Source organism: Salvelinus alpinus, chromosome 27 (assembly GCF_045679555.1).
Source record: "Salvelinus alpinus chromosome 27, SLU_Salpinus.1, whole genome shotgun sequence".
In the NCBI taxonomy this organism is placed as follows: domain Eukaryota; kingdom Metazoa; phylum Chordata; class Actinopteri; order Salmoniformes; family Salmonidae; genus Salvelinus; species Salvelinus alpinus.
The window spans coordinates 42,120,711-42,141,926 of NC_092112.1; the positions used below are offsets into that span (position 1 = coordinate 42,120,711).

Below are 21,216 nucleotides of genomic sequence, written 5' to 3' on the forward strand. Positions count from 1 at the left end.
TAAACGTGAATCCGACCATCACCCCTGGTGAAACAAAACCGAGACTTGTCAGAGAAGAGCACTTTTTGCCAGTCCTGTCTGGTCCAGAAACGGTGGGTTTGTGCCCATAGGTGACGTTTTTGCCGGTGAGGACCTGCCTTACAACAGGCCTACAAGCCCAGCCTCTCTCAGCCTATTGCAGACAGTCTGAGCACTGATAGAGGGATTATGCATTCCTGGTGTAACTCAGGCAGTTGTTGTTGCCATCCTGTACCTGTCTCGCAGGTGTGATGTTCGGATGTACCGATCCTGTGCAGCTGTTGTTACACGTGGTCTACCACTGCGAGGATGATCAGCTGTCCGTCCTGTCTTCGACGTCTCACAGTACGGACATTGCAATTTATTGCCCTGGCCACATCTGCAGTCCTCATACTTCCTTGCAGCATGCCTAAGGCACGTTCACACAGATGAGCAGGGACCCCGGGCATCTTTCTTTTGGTGTTTTTCAGTCAGTAGAAAGGCCTCTAGTGTTCTAAGCTTTCATAACTGTGATCTTAATTGCCTACCGTCTGTAAGCTGTTAGTGTCTTAATGACCGTTCCACAGGTGCATGTTCATTAATTTTTTATGGTTCATTGAACAAGCATGGGAAACAGTATTCAAACCCTTTACAATGAAGATCTGTGATCTATTTGGATTTTAACAAATTATCTTTGAAAGACGGTCATGAAAAAGGGATGTTTCTTTTTTTGCTGAGTTTATGTAGTGCACTGGCTGAGGTCACTCCCATCCACAACATAAAAATCCAATTAGAACTGCTGGATTAAGACCATGATAAACTACATCATCTTTGTAGTGGTGGGTTGGACTTGGAACAAAAGCCAGCACACACCACATCCTACTGTACCACTCCATGACCAGGGTTGATGTCTGCTGAGTATGACCTATGCTTTCATCTATAAAATGTGTAGAAGGAGTAAGTACATGTCAATTACAGGAATGTATGATTGGAGAGCAAATTGCCTGTACCTACCCAATCTTAACGGTTACGCTGCAATGGCAATGATATTAAAAATGGTTAATTCAGGGAACAAAACAAGAAATAGGATATCAATGTCTTTATTATGAAATTAAGTCAAAATAAAAAAATGAATCTTCATTCATTTCTGTTCTTGTCCCAGAAAACAAAACAAACCTTAATCTTAGGAAAGCAGAGGAGAGGCTCAGGGAGGACTCGGAGCACAGCAGGTACCACTACCTCTATACGAATCTATAATCTGTATCAAACATAACTAGTTTCCCCACACAGAGATATCGAAGAGGAACCAATCTAAAATTAAAAACATATAATTTGGCGTAATTTTGACTGTGGGGGAAAAATAATAATCGGAAGTCCGCATCACCAACACATGCGTAAAGAACACAAAAAGCAGCCAGTCAATGAATGATGGTGAGATGATGATTACAATGAATATGTCAAATGGCCAATGGAAACAAAAGGACATCAAACAACAAATCAAAGAGGATGGTCAAGCTGAGCGGTTGGGCTGGGTAGAAAGTATGCTTCCTCTGAATTTCTTCCTTCAGAAGGATCTCTGCCCATCGGTCTTTGAAACATCATGTTGGTGGAGGGGGGTAGTACTGGTTATACTGCTGGGCATACTGGTTGTACTGTCCCCAGGAATGCTGTCCCCAGTTATTGTACTGTTGCTGTAGAAGGAAAGCAAGGAAAGACAGGGTTAGTTGGCATTCCTGTCAGCGTCACCAGATGATAGAGTTCAACACTATAGTCCTCCCATTTTTTTTTTATTCTAGTGAGAACCAATTGTCAGGGATGGTATTACATGTGTCACCTTGCAATACAAATTGCATGTATAACAATGTTTGACTCCGTTCTATCATAGGACTCACTTGGTACCAGTTGTAGTTGTAGGCAGAGTTATCTCCCTGCATCATGTGCCCTGAGCTGGTGTGGTCGTCTGTACGCTGTCTCTTCGACTCGGGCTCCTGGGAGCTGCAGGGACACGAAGGAACAGGTTCATGTCAATCAAGAGCACCCAACTAAATCAATTCAGGTATGGCGATTCACAACCTGCTATGAAGCATCCTACGGTGTTGTACTCAATGTCGTAAATGTTAAACAGAGAGAGAAGTGAACAAATTCAAATCTTACCCATTCTCTGCTTTCCTCTTTGTCGACTCATGTTCTTTCAGAAGCTTCTGGTGTTCATCGTATGCAGTCACTAACCTGTGAGGACGGAAAAAGAGTACATGGTTGAGATTAGGAGTGCAAGCATGCCATATGGATTCATTGTCATTCATTGACCAATCAGAACACTGGTCAGTGAAAATGTACTCATTGTTTGAGGGTGTAGGTACTGTAGGTCAACTGACTTATTGATGTCGCTGCCAAAGTCCTCGAGGAACTCGAGCTTGCGCTGAGAGAAGGTGAGGCGGCAGTCGAGGGGCAGCGGGCTGCTCAGGGCGCGGTCGAAGCAGGCCAAGATTTCCGCCTCATTCTGCTGCACGTCCCCACTGTACTCCAGCTCTAGCAGGTTCAGGTACAGCTTAGGACTCGTCTGGAGACACACACACACACACAGATTAATGATGAACTCAAATGGTTTCTCTAAACACATTTTCTCTGAATCAATCTCCCTTTGACACCATGTACTGTATCTCAATATCAAGATCCTGAACCAAGTGATTCCATTCATCTAGCTCTGTGATCTTACCTGGTCCTTGTCTATGGTGTCCAGCAACACTTTGCGGGCCTTGGTGAGGCTCCTCTGCACCTTCAGCAGCTGCCGGGCCAGCTTCACGGCGTAGAACGACGTCTCGCTGGCGTTCTTCCCCGATGCCATCGCCTCGCTCAGCAGGGCCTCTGCCTCCTCCAGATTGCCGTGGCGGCGTTCCAGGCTGACCCGCCGCAGACGCACCATGGCCAGACCCGGTACCACCTCTTCCAGAGACTTCAGGATGCCGCGTGCCTCCTCTATGTTCCCTGCAGGGAAACAAAACACCAAAACTCAGTTCCACTTCTGGGTTGAATGTTACTTACTAGTATGTGTAGACCGAGGCTACCAAGGCTTTTGAACTTCTATTACGTGATCGTCTCAGCCTCATTAGTCGAATGCACTTGTTTGTAAATCACATCAGGTAAAGGTCTGACAAGTGAAGTGTGTGAATCGTGGGGCTGGCACAATCGTACAACCAACAATTATGGACAATCACCATGAACCACAATTGTTTTGTCAGAATTGTCTTAACACATTCATTTTAATATGGTGGGGATTCATTTTTATTTTCAAATAGACAAAGTTTACCTAATAATCATTACGTTTTTACAGTTGAAGTCGGAAGTTTACATACACCTTAGCCAAATACATTTAAACTCAGTTTCACAATTCCTGACATTTAATCCAAGTAAAAATTACCTGTCTTAGGATCACCACTTTATTTTAAGAATGTGAAATGTCAGAATAATACACTGCTCAAAAAAATAAAGGGAACACTTAAACAACACAATGTAACTTCAAGTCAATCACACTTCTGTGAAATCAAACTGTCCACTTAGGAAGCAACACTGATTGACAATAAATTTCACATGCTGTTGTGCAAATGGAATAGACAAAAGGTGGAAATTATAGGCAATTAGCAAGACACCCCCAATAAAGGAGTGGTTCTGCACGTGGTGACCACAGACCACTTCTCAGTTCCTATGCTTCCTGGCTGATGTTTTGGTCACTTTTGAATGCTGGCGGTGCTTTCACTCTAGTGGTAGCATGAGACGGAGTCTACAACCCACACAAGTGGCTCAGGTAGTGCAGCTCATCCAGGATGGCACATCAATGCGAGCTGTGGCAAGAAGGTTTGCTGTGTCTGTCAGCGTAGTGTCCAGAGCATGGAGGCGCTACCAGGAGACAGGCCAGTACATCAGGAGACGTGGAGGAGGCCGTAGGAAGGCAACAACCCAGCAGCAGGACCGCTACCTCCGCCTTTGTGCAAGGAGGAGCACTGCCAGAGCCCTGCAAAATGACCAGCAGACCACAGACCTTGTGGGTAGCCTTCCCACAATAAATTGGGTGAATTTTGGCACATTCCTCCTGACAAAGCTGGTGTAACTGAGTTAGGTTTGTAGGCCGCCTTGCTCGCACACGCTTTTTCAGTTCTGCCCACAAATTTTCTATAGGATTGAGGCCAGGGCTTTGTGATGGCCACTCCAATACCTTGACTTTGTTGTCCTTGAGCCATTTTGCCACAACTTTGGAAGTATGCTGGGGGGGTCATTGTCCATTTGGAAGACTCATTTGCGACCAAGCTTTAACTTCCTGACTGATGTCTTGAGATGTTGCTTCAATATATCCACATAATTTTCCTCCTCATGGTGCCATCTATTTTGTGAAGTGCACCAGTCCCTCCTGCAGCAAAGCACCCCCACAACATGATGCAGCCACCCCCGTGCTTCACGGTTGGGATGGTGTTCTTTGGCTTGCAAGCCTCCCCGTTTTTCCTCCAAACATAACGATGGTCATTATGGCCAAATAGTTCTATTTTTGTTTCATCAGACCGGAGGACATTTCTCCAAAAAGTACGATCTTTGTCCCCATGTGCAGTTGCAAACCGTAGTCTGGCTTTTTTTATGGCAGTTTTGGAGCAGTGGCTTCTTCCTTGCTGAGCAGCCTTTCAGGTTGCCGATATAGGACTCGTTTTACTGTGGATATAGATGCTTTTGTACCTGTTTCCTCCAGCATCTTCACAAGGTCCTTTGCTGTTGTTCTGGGATTGATTTGCACTTTTCACACCAAAGTACGTTCATCTCTAGGAGACAGACAGCTCCTTCCTGAGCAGAATGACGGCTGCGTGGTCCCATGGTGTTTATACTTGCGTACTATTGTTTGTACAGATGAACATGGTACCTTCAGGCATTTGGAAATTGCTCCCAAGGATGAACCAGACTTGTGGAGGTCTAAAACTTATTTTCTGAGGTCTTGGCAGATTTATTTTGATTTTCACATTATGTCAAGCAACGAGGCACTGAGTTTGAAGGTAGGACTTGAAATACATCCACAGGTACACCTCCAATTGACTCAAATGTCAATTAGCCTATCAGAAGCTTCTAAAGCCATGACATCATTTTCTGGAATTTTCCAAGCTGTTTAAAGGCACAGTCAACTTAGTGCATTGTAAACTTCTGACCCACTGGAATTGTGATACAGTGAATATAAGTGAAATAATCTGTCTGTGAACAATTGTTGGGAAAATGACTTGTGTCATGCACAAAGTAGATATCCTAACCAACTTGCCAAAACTATAGTTTGTTAACAAGAAATTTGTGGAGTGGTTAAAACAACAAGTTAAAATTCCATAACCGTCACAGCTTTATGTGAATGTGATGTTAAGTGGGAACTAGAAACACCACTCACCCTGCTGCTCCTCGAACGCGGCCCACAGCAGGTGAATGTTGGGCTTCTTGGATAGGTGGATGGTACACGCCTTCTTGTACACATGTCGCACTCCCTCAATGCTGTAGCTCTCTAGATATTTTGCGTACTTCAGTATGAAGCAAGAGAAAGAGAGGGTTGGAGAAAGAGGGGAGGACGGGGTGGATGGAGAGCAGGAGGTGGAGAGAAGACGAGGAAGGGAAGGTGACAACAACATTTTAAAACACCCATTTCCGGTTTGCTCAACCAGTGAATTTCTTCATTGACAAGATCGTGTTTTTAGAAATGTTCTTTGTAAACCCATCAGCACCTTCATGGAACCAATAAGATAAGTTTCTGTAAGGTAGTGGGAGACGGAGAAGATGCAACGTAGTAGTTGGCAAATGCTGGAGTCAAATCTTGTGTGGCAAAGCTGGCCATCCCCTAATACAACAGATACAGTGATTAACAGATCAACGTTACACGCAAAGAAGAGATGTTCAGGACGATTTACTGTTGTCAGGAAGTGATGCAATCGTTGATGGGGGAAGTGCGGGGGTCATTATTTTTGAGGTGGGGTTGAAGATCAAATGTTATGGTTGGGTTACCTTCATCCAGAAGTCCTCGTAGAGAGCACAGGCGATGAGGCAGCGTTCGAACAAAACGACCACACGTTCGGGAGTGCCATTCTCCATCTCAAAGTCCAGATACTCCTTCCAGTTGCTGAGCTGGGTCTTCTCCAGGGCTTTAACGTGGAAGTAGGGCCGTTTTATCTACGAGGGGAAAAGGGAAACACGGCATTCAAAATGGCGGCGGACCAAAATGTACAACCATTTCAAAAGTAACGTTATTAACAATGGAAGGAAATTAATGAGGGATAGTTCACCCCAAAAATCAACATATATTTTCATACCTCGTATTCCATCTACTGTGTAGACATCTGTAGGCCTCAATCCCAAATGAATGGGAAAGAGTGGCACCATCCAATTCCATCTCCACCCAGCTTGACAAAGCCCACTTTAGAGGTATGAAAACTTTGAGGTGAACTATTCCTTTTAACATTATGAAATACAATTGGATGATATTCTGATCATTAAAAAAGACAGATGTCAGTACTCACCCCTTCCTCAAAGGCCCAGCGTTTGCTGACCTCCTGCTCGTTTTGGTTGAACACCTCCTGGCGTAACTCGATCACCTTGTGGCGCATGTTCTCAATCTCCGTCACTCTCTAAACATAACACAAGACACCCAACGTTAATTGCTTGACTTTAAAACAATCTCGTAACCATCTCATTCTCCACTGATGTGCAAACTGCATGTCCTGCTGCCAAGGTTATTTACATCACCCTGAGGCTGAAAGAGAGCCAGAGACAAGCAGGGGCTCTGCCTGTCGAAGGTGTTGGGGCCTACCCAGGGACCGAGGCCCACCCCGGGACAGGGTATGTACCATATACACCCTGTCTGTAGGCCAGTCCTGGTGCTGGGGACTGGAGAGGACGAGGGGAGTCACTCAACTAGGCCAGCCAGCCCACGATCCATCCATTCCAAATCCCTGACTGGATGATGCCCACGTACTCATTGGCTTGGCTGCTGACGGAAAGACACCTCTTCAAACCTGCACAGATGTGTGTTTCACCCCATGGATGATGTCTCCATGGGTGATAATGAAGAGACAAGGGCCTCCTTCCTAACCCTCTGGCATGTTGTGGTACATCAACCCCCCTGAAGGTGAGGCGGCGGAGTCGTACCTTAGCAGGATCTGGGAGGTCCTCGGTGCCGGCTGGGAGACCCTCGGGCTCCGCGGGTGTTGCTTCCTCTCCTTCCTCATTGACGGTGACTGCATTGGCTTTGGCTAGCTCCACCCGGAGCTGGACAAACTCCTCCTCTGACAGGAAGTGTTTGGGGTTGTTGTTCTGCACATGCTCTTTGAACCTGAAGAATGACAATTAGTACATCACTAAGAGAACAAAAAGTACGACCAGAAAATAGTTCCCCTGAAAGTAAGTGTGGCTGGTTAGAACTAAGGTTAACACTGGCATTAGAACTAATGCCAGTGTTTCATTTCTCTGAGCTACCCACTACCTGAGATGTAGACCATAACCCTCATGGACGGTTTATCAAAACCTATTGTGAATGAGCTGAACCGTCATACCTCTGGAGGTGCTGGGAGTAGAGCTGGGTGGGTATGCCCAGGATACGATCGTAGATGGCCGTGACGTTGGCCAATTTCTCCTGCTCCGTCTCCCAGTTGATGTAGGCCTCCCACAGACGGTCAGAGCGGAAGTCTGTCCCTGCTGCCAACACAGCATGCTCATACGCACTGTAGGAACACAGACGACATGATTAACAATCAGGGTTGGGTAGGTTACTTTCTAAATGTAATTTGTTACAGTTATCTGTCCACATTTATCAGTAATGTAACTGTTGGATTACCCAAACTTAGTAACGTAATCTGATTACTTTCCCTTTAAAAAGGCATTAGAAGAAGACAAAAAGGATCCATGTGTGTCATCATAGTGGTCTTTGACTTGTCAGACTAGCTCAGGTGGAACAAACTTAAACTTGCACCCTTTTTCAATGCTGAATGGAAGATCAATGAGAAAACAAAGGTGTCAATACATTTTTTCTGAATATTACTATTTTTCAAAAGCATTTGTAATCTGATTAGTTATGTTTTTGGAAAACAAATTACTCCCCAACCCTGTTAACAATACACTATGACCTGTAAAATCGGTAAAACACTTGGTTTTGGAATTGTCACAAGGCTCTCGCGCACCTAACTTGTGGATATACAGGAGTGTGTGTGTTGAGGTGCGGCGTTTCACTTTTCAGTGAGGACAGAGCTCTTTACTCACGCTCTAATGCGTGACGGTGTCTCTGGGTCTTCAGGGTCAGCGTTGTCCTTGATGAAGGACAGGTAGTGGAGCCACAGGTCCACACTGAGGGGGATGGCATGCACACCCCGCCGGTACACCTGGGGATAGGAGGCAAAAACGACATTGGGGAATGAGACAACCAGTGTGAAAAGCCGAATGAATGCCACAGCAAGAACCCAAACAGTAGACAGAACAAAGCTCCAGCCACTAACCCTGTCAAGCCCTTTCAGATCAGGACAGGAGGAGAAGATGTCCATTTACACTATTAAATACCACTGCATGAGCCCAGCGATGGAAGACAAAGACTTACCTCCTCTGCCACCTGTGCATTGCCATGTTTCTTCTCAGTGTCAGCTAACTTCTTCCAGTAGCCGTAGCAGTAGGGGTAGCGCAAGAAAAACGCATCAAACGCCTTCCGCACCACACCTAGATGATTCTGAGGCGGCAAAAAAATGACATTTACAACTTGCTTACTGACAGAAAAACCTCAATGTTTACATGTAGTTTAATAGAGCAGATAAAACCTAGCCACAATAGAAGCAAGGGTCAACATAAAAATTCCAGGACTTTTCCACACTCACCTCTTGCTCCACATACTGCAGCAGGTAGACCCAACCATTGAAGTCATCAGGGTTCTCCTCACACCCTTTAGCCAGCTTCTCATACTCAGAAGGGATAAGAGGCTCAGTAGGGACAGCTGGTTCTTCAACAGGTTCCCCCTGCTCTGTCTCTTTGGATTCGTCAAGTTCCATGTTAGCTGGGCTACCATCTTCTGCAACCATTGGTGGCTGGGCTTGGACTCGATCTTGTTGCTGTTCTACAGCGTCGGACAACTTGTCGCTCTGTATCAGAGGCTCTGTGGCTGTGTTGTGCCCATCCTGACTCTCGTCTGACGATGCCTCCATTTGGTTCTGTTGTTCTGCCTGTGGAGAACCAGACTGCTCATCTGAATCCTCATGCTCCCGACGCTCCTCTTGGAAGAGTTCAGCACTCGCTAGCTGGAAGTGCTGCACCGCCTGTTCAACAGATCCAAGATCAGACTGCTGGACCTGGTGCTGCTCTATTACCTCTGGTGACGATTGATCTGACTCTGAGTCCGAGTCGTGGATAACCGTGGTGAGGTTATGGGGATCCTGGTCAAGGGGGAAGGAAATTATTACCAACAAGCAACTAAGAAAATAGGTAAGGGACTGCCTCATGTTTGAGAGAGCACCACTATTGAAAGATGGAAGTGTTGGTGTTTAGACCTACTAGTAATGCAGGCAGACAAAATAGCATTTGCTATGAATAATAACAAAAGGGATACATTGGCTTTGTCATTACAACTACATGAAGGGCAAAAGAGGTCAAACCCCACGTGCATTTCCCACACTGACCTGATCCATGGTCCATTCAGCAGCATGCGTGAGGACAGGCAGGTCGGGGAGGAAGTCCTCTCCGTTGCCCTCCATGGCTGGGGAATCCACACTCTCAGGGCTGTCTGTGTCCAACATCCCCGTCATGGGCTCGTCTGAGAGGTGCAGGTCTGGGGAGAGGAACACACAATGCACGTCAATATCACAAAATCGAGAAGGGACAGTAATTATTAGTTAGTATTACAGGAAATTGATGTGGAATCAGTTCTGACTGGGTGATATGGAAGTCCCATGTTTAATGAAATGTCACAGAAAATGTCCAACCTAGGAGTGTGAACCAAGTTGGGATCCTTAACGTTAATATAAACCTCTAACCAAAAAAAAACGGTCTTCACCCACTGCACGTAAATATAATCACAGTTCAGTTACACAACCAACATTTATTTGTATTATTTTTTTTTTTACATGTTATAGCCGATAGGCTATAATGGCCTGTGGAGATTGTGTAATTCAAATAAAACCAGAGAGGAAGAGGCAAACTTTAGGCTACTTGGTGAATTTGCAAGGCATGCAAGACAAGATATTGCGAGATGCAGATTACCAAAACATATGAGCACGCTTCTTCTGCCTCTCTCAATCCCGCCGTCACGCTGGCTTGCCTGCGCTGTCTCTTCACTAATGATGCAAGTGTGTGTTCAAGCACGGGGTAGCCTACTCATAGTTTTTGCCGCATGAAATCACAGTAGACTACCGGTAGCATGTATCGATTACGCTTTTCAGGCGTAATGGAATGTGGCCCCTTGAAAGTGCCTCGGCTACAGCATATCTGTCTGTTAGGGTAGGCTACCCTACGTTTTATTGTTTTATGCCAGCACAAAACCTTCTCTGGTGATATGAACAGACATTTTACTTGTCTGTAAAGGAACGCCACTTCTGAAGCCGGACTAAAGTCCATCACTAGGCAACCAGAACTGTCAACCAAATAAATCGAGCTGCTTCGTGCAGCCTGCACGCAGATCACTCTTTCCTAAAAGAAAGTACTGTTTGTAAAATACCAAGACATTTAGTAGAAATACAACATCTAGCTACCATAAAAATAAAAAAGGTATTAAAACACAACAGCAGCACATCAATCAGCAACCTTTGTTGTAAAAGGAAAAAACTGAATATTTTAAGCCAGAGAAGAATTCTACCATCTGACAATAGTACAAAGATTTTTTATAACTAACCCAAGAATGACTACAGCATGTCGTTTCCAACGGGAACAAATGAGTCAGTGGGCAGAACAAGGAAGTTGGAGATTCAATTGGTGCGTTCTAGCATGCATTTGCATATTTCCATTAGGGAACACCTACTCTGAAGTGTGCAATAACTCAATTTACCATTGTACTCCTAAACTAAATAAATACACATATATATATATATATATGTATTTATTTACTTGGCACACAGTGAAGTTAACAAAACTTTGCCCCTTTGTTCATAACAGCTTCTAGTTTTGGGAACAGAAAACTGTATTGAGATCAATTGTTTAAAAATCGAGGAGAAAATGTGTAGAATGTCTGCCGAAATCCATCTTGTTCCATCTTCGGTAGCGAGTAGAAACGCCAAGTGGATGCTTCACATTTATACATCCCGTGAAATATCTGTCTCATTGTTCTGTGGTACAGAACTGAGGCACCACTTTCTAAAAAAATTCTGAAAAATGGTATCAATTGTCGCTATTAGGGTTGCACATTTTGTGGAATGTTCAGAGGTCGAAACTTTCCGTGGGTATTAATATTAAAACCATTTAAATGTAGATGTTTATTGCATTGGATATATTTACCATATCATATGGAGACAAACATAAACCTTTAACATTATCATAAGTAGACATAACTGCAAGTGATTAAATCCTTCCAATAGAAATAAAATAACAATTTAGTTACAAATTGAACTTTAAATGAGTTGACCTTTTACATGGGATGATCTCACTGAACAACAAAGGGAATATTGAATGATCCCCCAATGATCCATCGCATCTCCCCCCCAAAAATTCGACATACATCTGTAAAATGATAGTCCAGAAACTAAAGCTTTGGTTGTCTTCCTCTCAGGCTTCCATGTCTTCTCCCTGGACCTCCTCAATGTCCACCTCTTGAACATCAGACTCTGAGGCCTCATCTTCACTGTCACTTTCCAACCTTGTTGAGGATGGTTCGCTGTCGGGCTCACAAAGCCTCAAATTTGCCCAGATGGCCACCAATTTTCAACCCTTGTATTGGTCAGCCTGTTGCGTGCTTTGGTGTGAGTATTCCTAAACAAGGACCAGTTGCGCTCTGAGGCAGCCGATATTCGTGGGATTTGGAGGATGATGGAGACAACAGGGAAAAGAGCCTCAGATCCACAAAGTCCCTTCCACCAGGTGGCTGATGAGATATGTTGGCACGACGGCCACATTGCATCTCCATCCCAAAGCCCTTGCTTTGAAGTGTACTTCGCCAGACTACCAAGAACCTTTGCCCTCATCCAGGCCAAGGTGGCGAGACAGTAGTGATGACACCATAGGCCTTGTTGATCTCTGCACCAGACAGGACACTCTTGCCAGCATACTTGGGGTCCAACATGTACGCTGCAGTGTGTACGGGCTACAGGCAATAGTCTTCACGCTTTTTGATGTATTTCAAAACTGCAGTTTCCTCTGCTTGGAGCAACAGGGAAGTGGGCAGGGCAAAACGGATTTCTCCTCTTACATCTGCAAGCAGAGTCTGAACATCAGACAGGATGGCATGGTCAATCCGTGCAATGGCTATTGCAATAGGTTTCAGGAGTTTCAGGCTGCTTACCACTCTCTCCCAAAATACATCACCCATTTAAGCAAAATTCCACAAATTTCAGGGCTTAAAACTTCTTATGGATAGGGGGCAGCATTTTCACATTTGGATGAAAAGCGTGCCCAGAGTAACCTGCCTCCTACTCAGTCCCAGATGCTAATATATGCATATTAGTAGTAGTATTGGATAGATAACTTCTCAAGTTTCTAAAACTGTTTGAATGATGTCTGTGAGTATAACAGAACTCATATGGCAGGCAAAAACCTAAGAAAAAAAATCCAACCAGGAAGTGGGAAATCTGAGGTTTGTAGTTTTTCAACTCAGCCCCTATTGAATATACAGTGGAATATGGGTCACCTTGCACTTACATTTACATTACATTTAAGTCATTTAGCAGACGCTCTTATCCAGAGCGACTTACAAATTGGTGCATTCACCTTATGATATCCAGTGGAACAACCACTTTACAATAGTGCATCTAACTCTTTTAAGGGGGGGGGGGTTAGAATGATTACTTTATCCTATCCTAGGTATTCCTTAAAGAGGTGGGGTTTCAGGTGTCTCCGGAAGGTGGTGATTGACTCCGCTGACCTGGCGTCGTGAGGGAGTTTGTTCCACCATTGGGGTGCCAGAGCAGCGAACAGTTTTGACTGGGCTGAGCGGGAACTGTACTTCCTCAGAGGTAGGGAGGCGAGCAGGCCAGAGGTGGATGAACGCAGTGCCCTTGTTTGGGTGTAGGGCCTGATCAGAGCCTGAAGGTACGGAGGTGCCGTTCCCCTCACAGCTCCGTAGGCAAGCACCATGGTCTTGTAGCGGATGCGAGCTTCAACTGGAAGCCAGTGGAGAGAGCGGAGGAGCGGGGTGACGTGAGAGAACTTGGGAAAGTTGAACACCAGACGGGCTGCGGCGTTCTGGATGAGTTGTAGGGGTTTAATGGCACAGGCAGGGAGCCCAGCCAACAGCGAGTTGCAGTAATCCAGACGGGAGATGACAAGTGCCTGGATTAGGACCTGCGCCGCTTCCTGCGTGAGGCAGGGTCGTACTCTGCGAATGTTGTAGAGCATGAACCTACAGGAACGGGTCACCGCCTTGATGTTAGTTGAGAACGACAGGGTGTTGTCCAGGATCACGCCAAGGTTCTTAGCACTCTGGGAGGAGGACACAATGGAGTTGTCACTTCCTAGGGGTTCCACTAGACGTCAACAGTCTTTAGAACCTTGTCTGGTGCTTCTACTGTGAAGTGGGGCCGAATGAGAGGGGAATGAGTCAGAGGTCTGCCAGCAGCCACGAGCTGACCATGCACGTTCACATGACAGGTAGCTCCCGTTCCATTTGCTTTTCTGAAGACAAAGGAATTCTCCGGTTGGAACATTGAAGATTAATGATAAAAACATCCTAAAGATTGATTCTATACATCGTTTGATTTGTTTCTACGACCAGTAATATTACTTTTTGGAATTTCCATCTGACATTTCCGCTGGACTTGCCCGCGCCTCGTGGGTTTCGATTTGTTTACTAAACGCCCAAACAAAAGAGGAGGAATTTGGACATAAATGATGGACTTTATGGAACAAATCAAACATTTATTGTGGAACTGGGATTCCTGGGAGTGCATTCTGACGAAGATCATCAAAGGTAAGTGAATATTTATAATGCTTTTTCTGACTTATGTTGACTCCAACATGGCGGATATATTCTTGGGTTGTGAATGTCTGATCGCCGTACTCAGATTATAGCATGGTTTGCTTTTTCCGTAAAGTTTTTTTGAAAACTGACACGGTGGTTGCATTAAGGAGAAGTATATCTTTAAATCTGTGAATAACACTTGTATCTTTTATTAATGATTATTATGAGTATTTCTGTGATTTGATGTGGCTCTGTGCAAATTCACGGGATGTTTTGGAGGCAAAGCCAAATGTAAACTGAGGTTTTTGGATATAAATAATAACTTGATCGAACAAAACATACATGTATTGTGTAACATGTTGTCCCGGGAGTGTCATCCGATGAAGAATATCAAAGGTTAGTGATTCATTTTATCAATATTTCTGCTTTTTGTAAAATAATAAAAATAATAATAATAAATTAAACAACCTTTTTATTATTATTTTTTTTTAATCGCTGTATGCTTTCTGTGACTAGTTGCTGACCTAACATAATGATATGTTCTGCTTTTGCCGAAAAGCTTTTTTGAAATCGGACACTGTGGTTGGATTAACGAGAACTTTATCTTTAAAATGGTGCCTAATACTTGTATGTTTGAGAAAATTTAAATATGAGATTTCTTTTGATTGAATTTGGCACCCTAAATTTCATTGGCGAGTTAACTTGCGGTAGATAACGTCATCGCCCGGCCCTAGAGGTCATACATGCGTAATAGCACCATTATTCAGCATTGTAAATTTACTTGGAATTTATGAGTTATCATTTTAATGGAAAACCGATTAAGAAAATAGCAGTTTAAGTGTTAAGCAAAATTGTCAATTTGTCACAGCCCTATTCCATATGCACAAATATCTTATTTCTCAAATCGCACTTTTTTCCTACGTTCTCTAAATAAGCTTTTTTTTTTTTTTTAACAATGAAAAGGTCAATACACTGCATTTCAAACAGCCAGGAATAATGTAATTAATTCAGGGCGTCTAAAATTATACCGTGGCTAAATATAGGCTTTCCACAAACATAAGACCCACTAATATTGTAATTATTTTAACAAAATAAATTGGATCTGCTTTTTTGCAATAATCACTGATCTGGCTTTCAAGTCTATGAAAATGCAATTTTTGTTACAAATTTAACCAGAACCATGCACAGCCACAAATAATGACAAACTTCTAGCAGCAGGCATTATAGAAAATTATTAACACAGGTACCATAAACACTCAAGTGAGTAACCAGCTAAACTTTATATTTAAAGTCTAGCCAACTTGGATCTACTTGCTTGCCAACAAGGTAGAATAGTTAAACTTACGAATACACCTGTCCATCACTAACTACTTGAACAACAGCCTGTTCACTTTGTTTAGACACTGAAATCAAGTGGCCTACCTGTATAAAAAGATGCTTAGGCTATTTCTCAGAATGAGAACGAGTTGCCAATGTCTTATATAAATGCACCTTATGCTCATTTATAAAACACAGACAATACATTTAGCACATAAGTATGTGGCTAAAATGCTGCTAGCAGTACGTTGTGAGACAGAAACTGAACATACACTTTCCACAATCATGTTCTACATTTTGGGAGTCGAGACCAAAAAAAAGTATCGTTAGAAAAGATTCTCAACTATTACAGTAAAATAATGTCTAAGTGTTTCGGAGTCCATATGCCCAAATCTGTTGGACCAAACCTCAACCGCAAATAGCGAGTTTAAACTGTTCGTTGTCAGAGAGGAAGAAGTTATCTTTTGTCATTGTGTTTGGCAGGGGCTTGGTGTCTGTGTAAAGTCCCTACAGCACAGGAGCGAAGGAGACAAAAATGATTAAGGCAGGAAAATGTCAACCTTGATACTTGCAACAATGCTCTAACACATGAATTTTAGTTAATACGATATGGTCGCCCAGCCCTCGAGTAAGAAGTGGATCCAGACAGTGTTGACATAAAATGCAATGCCAAAGGTCACATTGACATAACTGGGTTATGCGTAGCCTCCTTTCCGAATCCAAGAGTGAAATACTAACATGTAGGCTCAGCATCCCTGAACAGTCCATTACAAGTAAGAATGCTGAACAAACTTAATTTCAACTTTACTTGTTGTCCCCCGATTTCGGCAACATATTGTAGGTAATATAATACAAAATATCTACAGGGAAGTGTTATCAACATGACTTTCAGTACGCTGATCTGTATATCGGTTTGTATTTCCGTTTCAGAATTTGTAATACTAATGAAATTTGCACTTATACAAGCACCTGCACAATGTGGTTGAGCCTAACCAAACAGGAATTCAAAATCTTCCAGCTGATTGCGAGGAAACATACATCACGTGCAATGCCTCAAGAGATTGAAAATACAAGCTACAGAACCTTCAATGCAGTCGGAAAGTATTCAGACCCCTTCACTTTTTCCACATTTGTAACGTTACAGCCTTATTCTAAAATGGATTAAATAGTCCCCCCCCCCCTCAATCTACACACAATACAAAAAAACTGATTATACATTTTTTATTTGCCAACATTTAAGTGAAATCACATTTACATAAGTATTCAGACCCTTTAATCAGTACATTGTTGAACCACCGTTGTCAGCGATTACAGGCTTGAATCTTCTTGGGTATGACGCTACAATCTCGGCACACCTGTATTTAGGGAGTGTCTCCCATTCTTCTCTGCAGAGCCTCTCAAGCTCTGTCAAGTTGGATGGGGAGCGTCGCTGCACAGCTACTTTCAGGTTTCTTCAGAGATGTTCGATCAGGTTCAAGTGCAGGCTCTGGCTGGGCCACTCAAGGACATTGAGAGACTTGTCCCGAAGCCACTCCTGCGTTGTCTTGGCTGTGTGCTTAGGGTCATTGTCCTGTTGGAAGGTGAACCTTCACCCCACTCTGTTCCTCTATCCTGACTTGTCTCCTAGCCCCTGCCGCTGAAAAACATCCCCACAGCATGATGCTGCCACCACCATGCTTCACCGCAGGGATGGTGCCAGGTTTCCTCCAGACGTGACACTTGCAATGCAGGCCAAAGAATCTTGTTTCTCATGGTCTGGGAGTCTTTAGGTCTCTTTTGGCAAACTCCAAGCGGGCTGTCATGTGCAGCCTCCTTTTACTGAGGAATGGCTTCCGTCTGGCCCCTCTACCATAAAGGCCTGATTGGTGGAGTGCTGCAGAGATGGTTGTCCTTCTGGAAAATGCTCCCATCAGGGTTTTGGTCACCCCCCCAATACCAAGGCCCGACTCCCCCATTTGCTCAGTTTGACTGGGCAGCCAGCTCTAAGAAGAGTTTTGCTGGTTCCGAACTTCTTCCATTTCAGAATGATGAAAGCCACTGTACTTGGAGACCTTCAATGCTGCAGAACATTTTTGGTACCCTTCCGCAGATCTGTGTCTCGACTAAATCCTGCCATGAAGCTCTACGGATAATTCCTTTGAACTCATGGCTTGGTTTTTGCTCTGACATGCACCGTCAACTGTGGGACCTCATATTGACAGTTGTGTGCCTTTCCAAATCATGTCCAATCAATTAAATTAACCACAGGTGAACTTCAATCACGTTGTAGAAACATCTCAAGGATGATCAATGGAAACAGGATTTACCTGAGCACAATTTCGAGTCTCATTGCAAAGGGTCTGAAATAAGGTATTTTTTTGTGCGCTAAAATTATCCAAAACTTACTTTCGCTTTGGCATTACGTGGTATTGTGTGTATATTGATGAGAAAACAAATTATTCCATTTTAGAATAAGGCTGTAAAATGTGGAAAAGGTGAAGGGGCCTGAACACTTCTCGAATGCACAGTAACGCAAAAAAATTGGGTAAACAACATTATTTCCACGTCCTACCACCAAAAAGGACCAAGAGCATGTACAACTGGTTAAGTACGGATACATATTTTTATTAAACATTCTGGCCTGTAAAGAGTATTGCGTCTTTTTAGGGCGACTTCGATCAGCCTGAAAGTCCATGGAGCAACCATGGTAACAATTTGATGTTTAGGCAGGGTTATAGGTTCCTGTGGCATCTCTAGTAATGCACTAAAACAGATTTTTTTATATATATATATATATATATATATTTATGATCCAAATGTCCACATATGGCTAACTAAGTAAACTGAAAACGTAACAAAATAAATGTCCAGATTAGTAACCTGAACCATTCAAGTCACGCTCAACTTTATTCAAGTAGTTGTAAACCAAAGAATCCCCACCGACCGCAGCTCCTGACTTTTTCAGTCACACCGACTTGTGCAAGCATGCGTACTTCCGTGTTTAGGAACATAGCTAGCATGTCAGCTAGCACATGCGCGCGTGTTGGCGTATAGTAACGTTAGCTATCATATATAACTAAACATTTTACTTGCTCAATCAACAACGACCAAAATAGCTTACTATCTAGCTAGCACACTTGTAATGATAGCTAGCCAGACATCATTGAAGCACGACGCGGTAAACACAACAGTGAAGTTGGCTTAGTAACCTAACTAACCGTAGCTAGTTAATTCAAACGGATCTAAATACCTAACTTACCCACTGACTGTATATCCTCGGAAATAAGACGTTAGTAAAGTCCACATATGCTGCGTGTCATTGTAATGATAGTAGGGAAAGGCGACCGTTTAATTTTAATCCAATAATTGGCTGAAAGTCTTACAAACAGTACCACAGCGTAGTTATGTCTTCAACCCTGCCTTGGTTTGGGCCTAACGACGTTAGCTGCTAGCTAGCCAGACCGCACACGTCCACCACCATCTTCACATTACAGCAAGCGGAGTGGTAACAAGTTCAGGGGAAAACATGTATAAAAATAAATAAAAAATCCCAACTTACCAGTATCTTCCATGAAATTCAGTTTAGACAAATGTGTATTTCTGTTACTTTAAACGTATCTAACCAACAACATGTAGCCGCGTTTCTACTCTCATTCTCCAGCGACAACTTTGAGGAGGCTTCGGAAGGGCAGACAGAATGTGCGCATGCGTAAGGTTCTCAATAGTTACCACAAACACAAAGTCAAAATGGCTATATCGTAAACATTTGCTTTTGGTTTAAGGTTTGGGTCAGGTATAAGGTTAGCAGTGTATTTCATGTTATGTTTAAAAACAGATTTAAATTAGATTCATTGTAGAAAGAGGCGGAGTTTAGCCATAATGTATTTGTGGCTATAGTAACTAGTGACGACCCATGCGTACTGTAGGGGGGCGGATCCACTAATATAATGGCTGTGTTCGAGAGGATCAAAATCGTAATATATCATGGCTAAATTGTGACTGACTGATCTACAAAAAATAAAGAGTAGTTATTTATGATATAATGTTCTTTGTTGAGTAGTCAGTCGACAGTCGCCTGCAGCCGGCTCCAATGTCGAACAAGCCCAAAGTAACCAAGAATGGTTACACTGTATATCTGTCGACTTGTGTTTGTCTGGCTACTTTGTAATGAATCCAACAAACGTAGCCAGTAGAGGCTGCAGTCACGGATTTATGCAAAAAGGTGAATAAGAATAAGATAATAATATACCTATTTGTCATTGGCTTTGTTGCCACTATTTTACATGATTTAAAAAACAAACATTTATTTATCATTGAACTGTAGAAGAATTTAAATGGGAGCATAGATTTGACTAAGGTATAGATTAGAAATAATAGAAAAAATCCATTGTAGGCGAGTGTATTAACTGACATTTAACCTCTCCCTGACCTACATGTTTCAAGCAGACCACCATAGTCCCTGTACCCAAGAAAGTGAAGGTAACCTGCCTAAGTGACTACCGCCCCGTAGCACTCACGTCGGTAGCCATGAAGTGCTTTGAAAGGCTGGTCATGTCTCACATCAACACCATCATCCCGGAAACTCTAGACCCAAAACAATTCGCAAACCCCCCCAAAAGATCCACAGATGATGCCATCTCAATCGCACTCCACACAGCCCTTTCCCACCTGGACAAAAGGAACACCTATGTGAGAATGCTATTCATTGACTACAGCTCAGCGTTCAACACCATAGTGCCCTCAAAGCTCATCACTAAGCTAAGGTCCCTGGGACTAAACACCTCTCTCTGCAACTGGATGATGGACTTCCTGACCTGCCGCCTCCGGGAACAGCTGATGCTCTCATGCATGTTTCAGTATTACTTGCCTCGAAGCAATCATAGAAGTAATTTAGTTTGTCTGGTAGGCTCGTGTCACTGGGCAGCTCTCGGCTGTGCTTTCCTTTGTAGTCCGTAATAGTTTGCAAGCCCTGCCACATCCGACGAGTGTCGGAACCGGTGTAGTAAGATTCGATCTTAGTCCTGTATTGATGCTTTGCCTGTTTGATGGTTCGTCGGAGGGCATAGCGGGATAATCTTATAAGCTTCCGGGTTAGAGTCCCGCTCCTTGAAAGCGGCAGCTTTATCCTTTAGCTCAGTGCGAATGTTGCCTGTAATCAATGGTTTCTGGTTGGGGTATGTACGTACAGTCACTGTGGTGACGACGTCATCGATACACTTATTGGTGTAGCCAGTGACTGATGTGGTGTACTCCTCAATGCCATCGGAGGAATCCCGGAACATATTCCAGTCTGTGCTAGCAAAACAGTCCTATTGTTTAGCATCTGCTTCATCTGACCACTTTTTTATTGACCGAGTCACTGGTGCTCACTGCTTAAATTTTTGCTGATAAGCAGGACTCAGGAGAATAGAATTATGATCAGATTTTCCAAATGGAGGGCGAGGGAGAGCTTTGTACGCGTCTCTGTGTGTGGAGTAAAGGTGGTCTAGATTTTTTCCCCTCTGGTTGCACATTTAACATGCTGGTAGAAATTAGATAAAACATATTTAAGTTTCCCTACATTAAAGTCCCTGGCCACTAGGAGCGCCGCCTCTGGATAAGCGTTTTCCTGTTTGCTTATGGCCGTATACAGCTCATTGAGTACGGTCTTAGTGCCAGCATCGGTTTGTGGTGGTAAATAGACAGCTACAAAGAATATCGATGAACTCGCTAGGTAGATAGTGTGGTCTACAGCTTATCATAAAATACTCTCCCTCAGGCAGGCAAAACCTTGAGACTTCCTTAGTCGAGACTTCCTTCCTTAGTGCACCAGCTGTTGTTTACAAATATACATAGACCGCCACCCA

The 21,216-nt window shown here is 43.6% G+C and overlaps 1 protein-coding gene across 1 annotated transcript; it reads right to left on the reverse strand.

The window, feature by feature from the left end:
* Nucleotides 1-1,081: 1,081 nt before the first annotated feature.
* LOC139556584 (pre-mRNA-processing factor 39-like) lies at nucleotides 1,082-19,087 on the reverse strand. The gene is made up of 15 exons (XM_071370714.1): nucleotides 18,930-19,087; nucleotides 9,654-9,802; nucleotides 8,859-9,410; nucleotides 8,588-8,713; nucleotides 8,257-8,375; nucleotides 7,554-7,721; nucleotides 7,150-7,333; nucleotides 6,522-6,629; nucleotides 6,010-6,174; nucleotides 5,405-5,531; nucleotides 2,714-2,982; nucleotides 2,373-2,557; nucleotides 2,152-2,226; nucleotides 1,890-1,992; nucleotides 1,082-1,688 (listed from the first exon to the last, which is right to left on the reverse strand). Exons 1-15 carry the CDS (start codon nucleotides 18,940-18,942, stop codon nucleotides 1,596-1,598), a joined length of 2,436 nt encoding a protein of 811 aa, XP_071226815.1. The 5' UTR covers nucleotides 18,943-19,087; the 3' UTR covers nucleotides 1,082-1,595.
* Nucleotides 19,088-21,216: the final 2,129 nt, after the last annotated feature.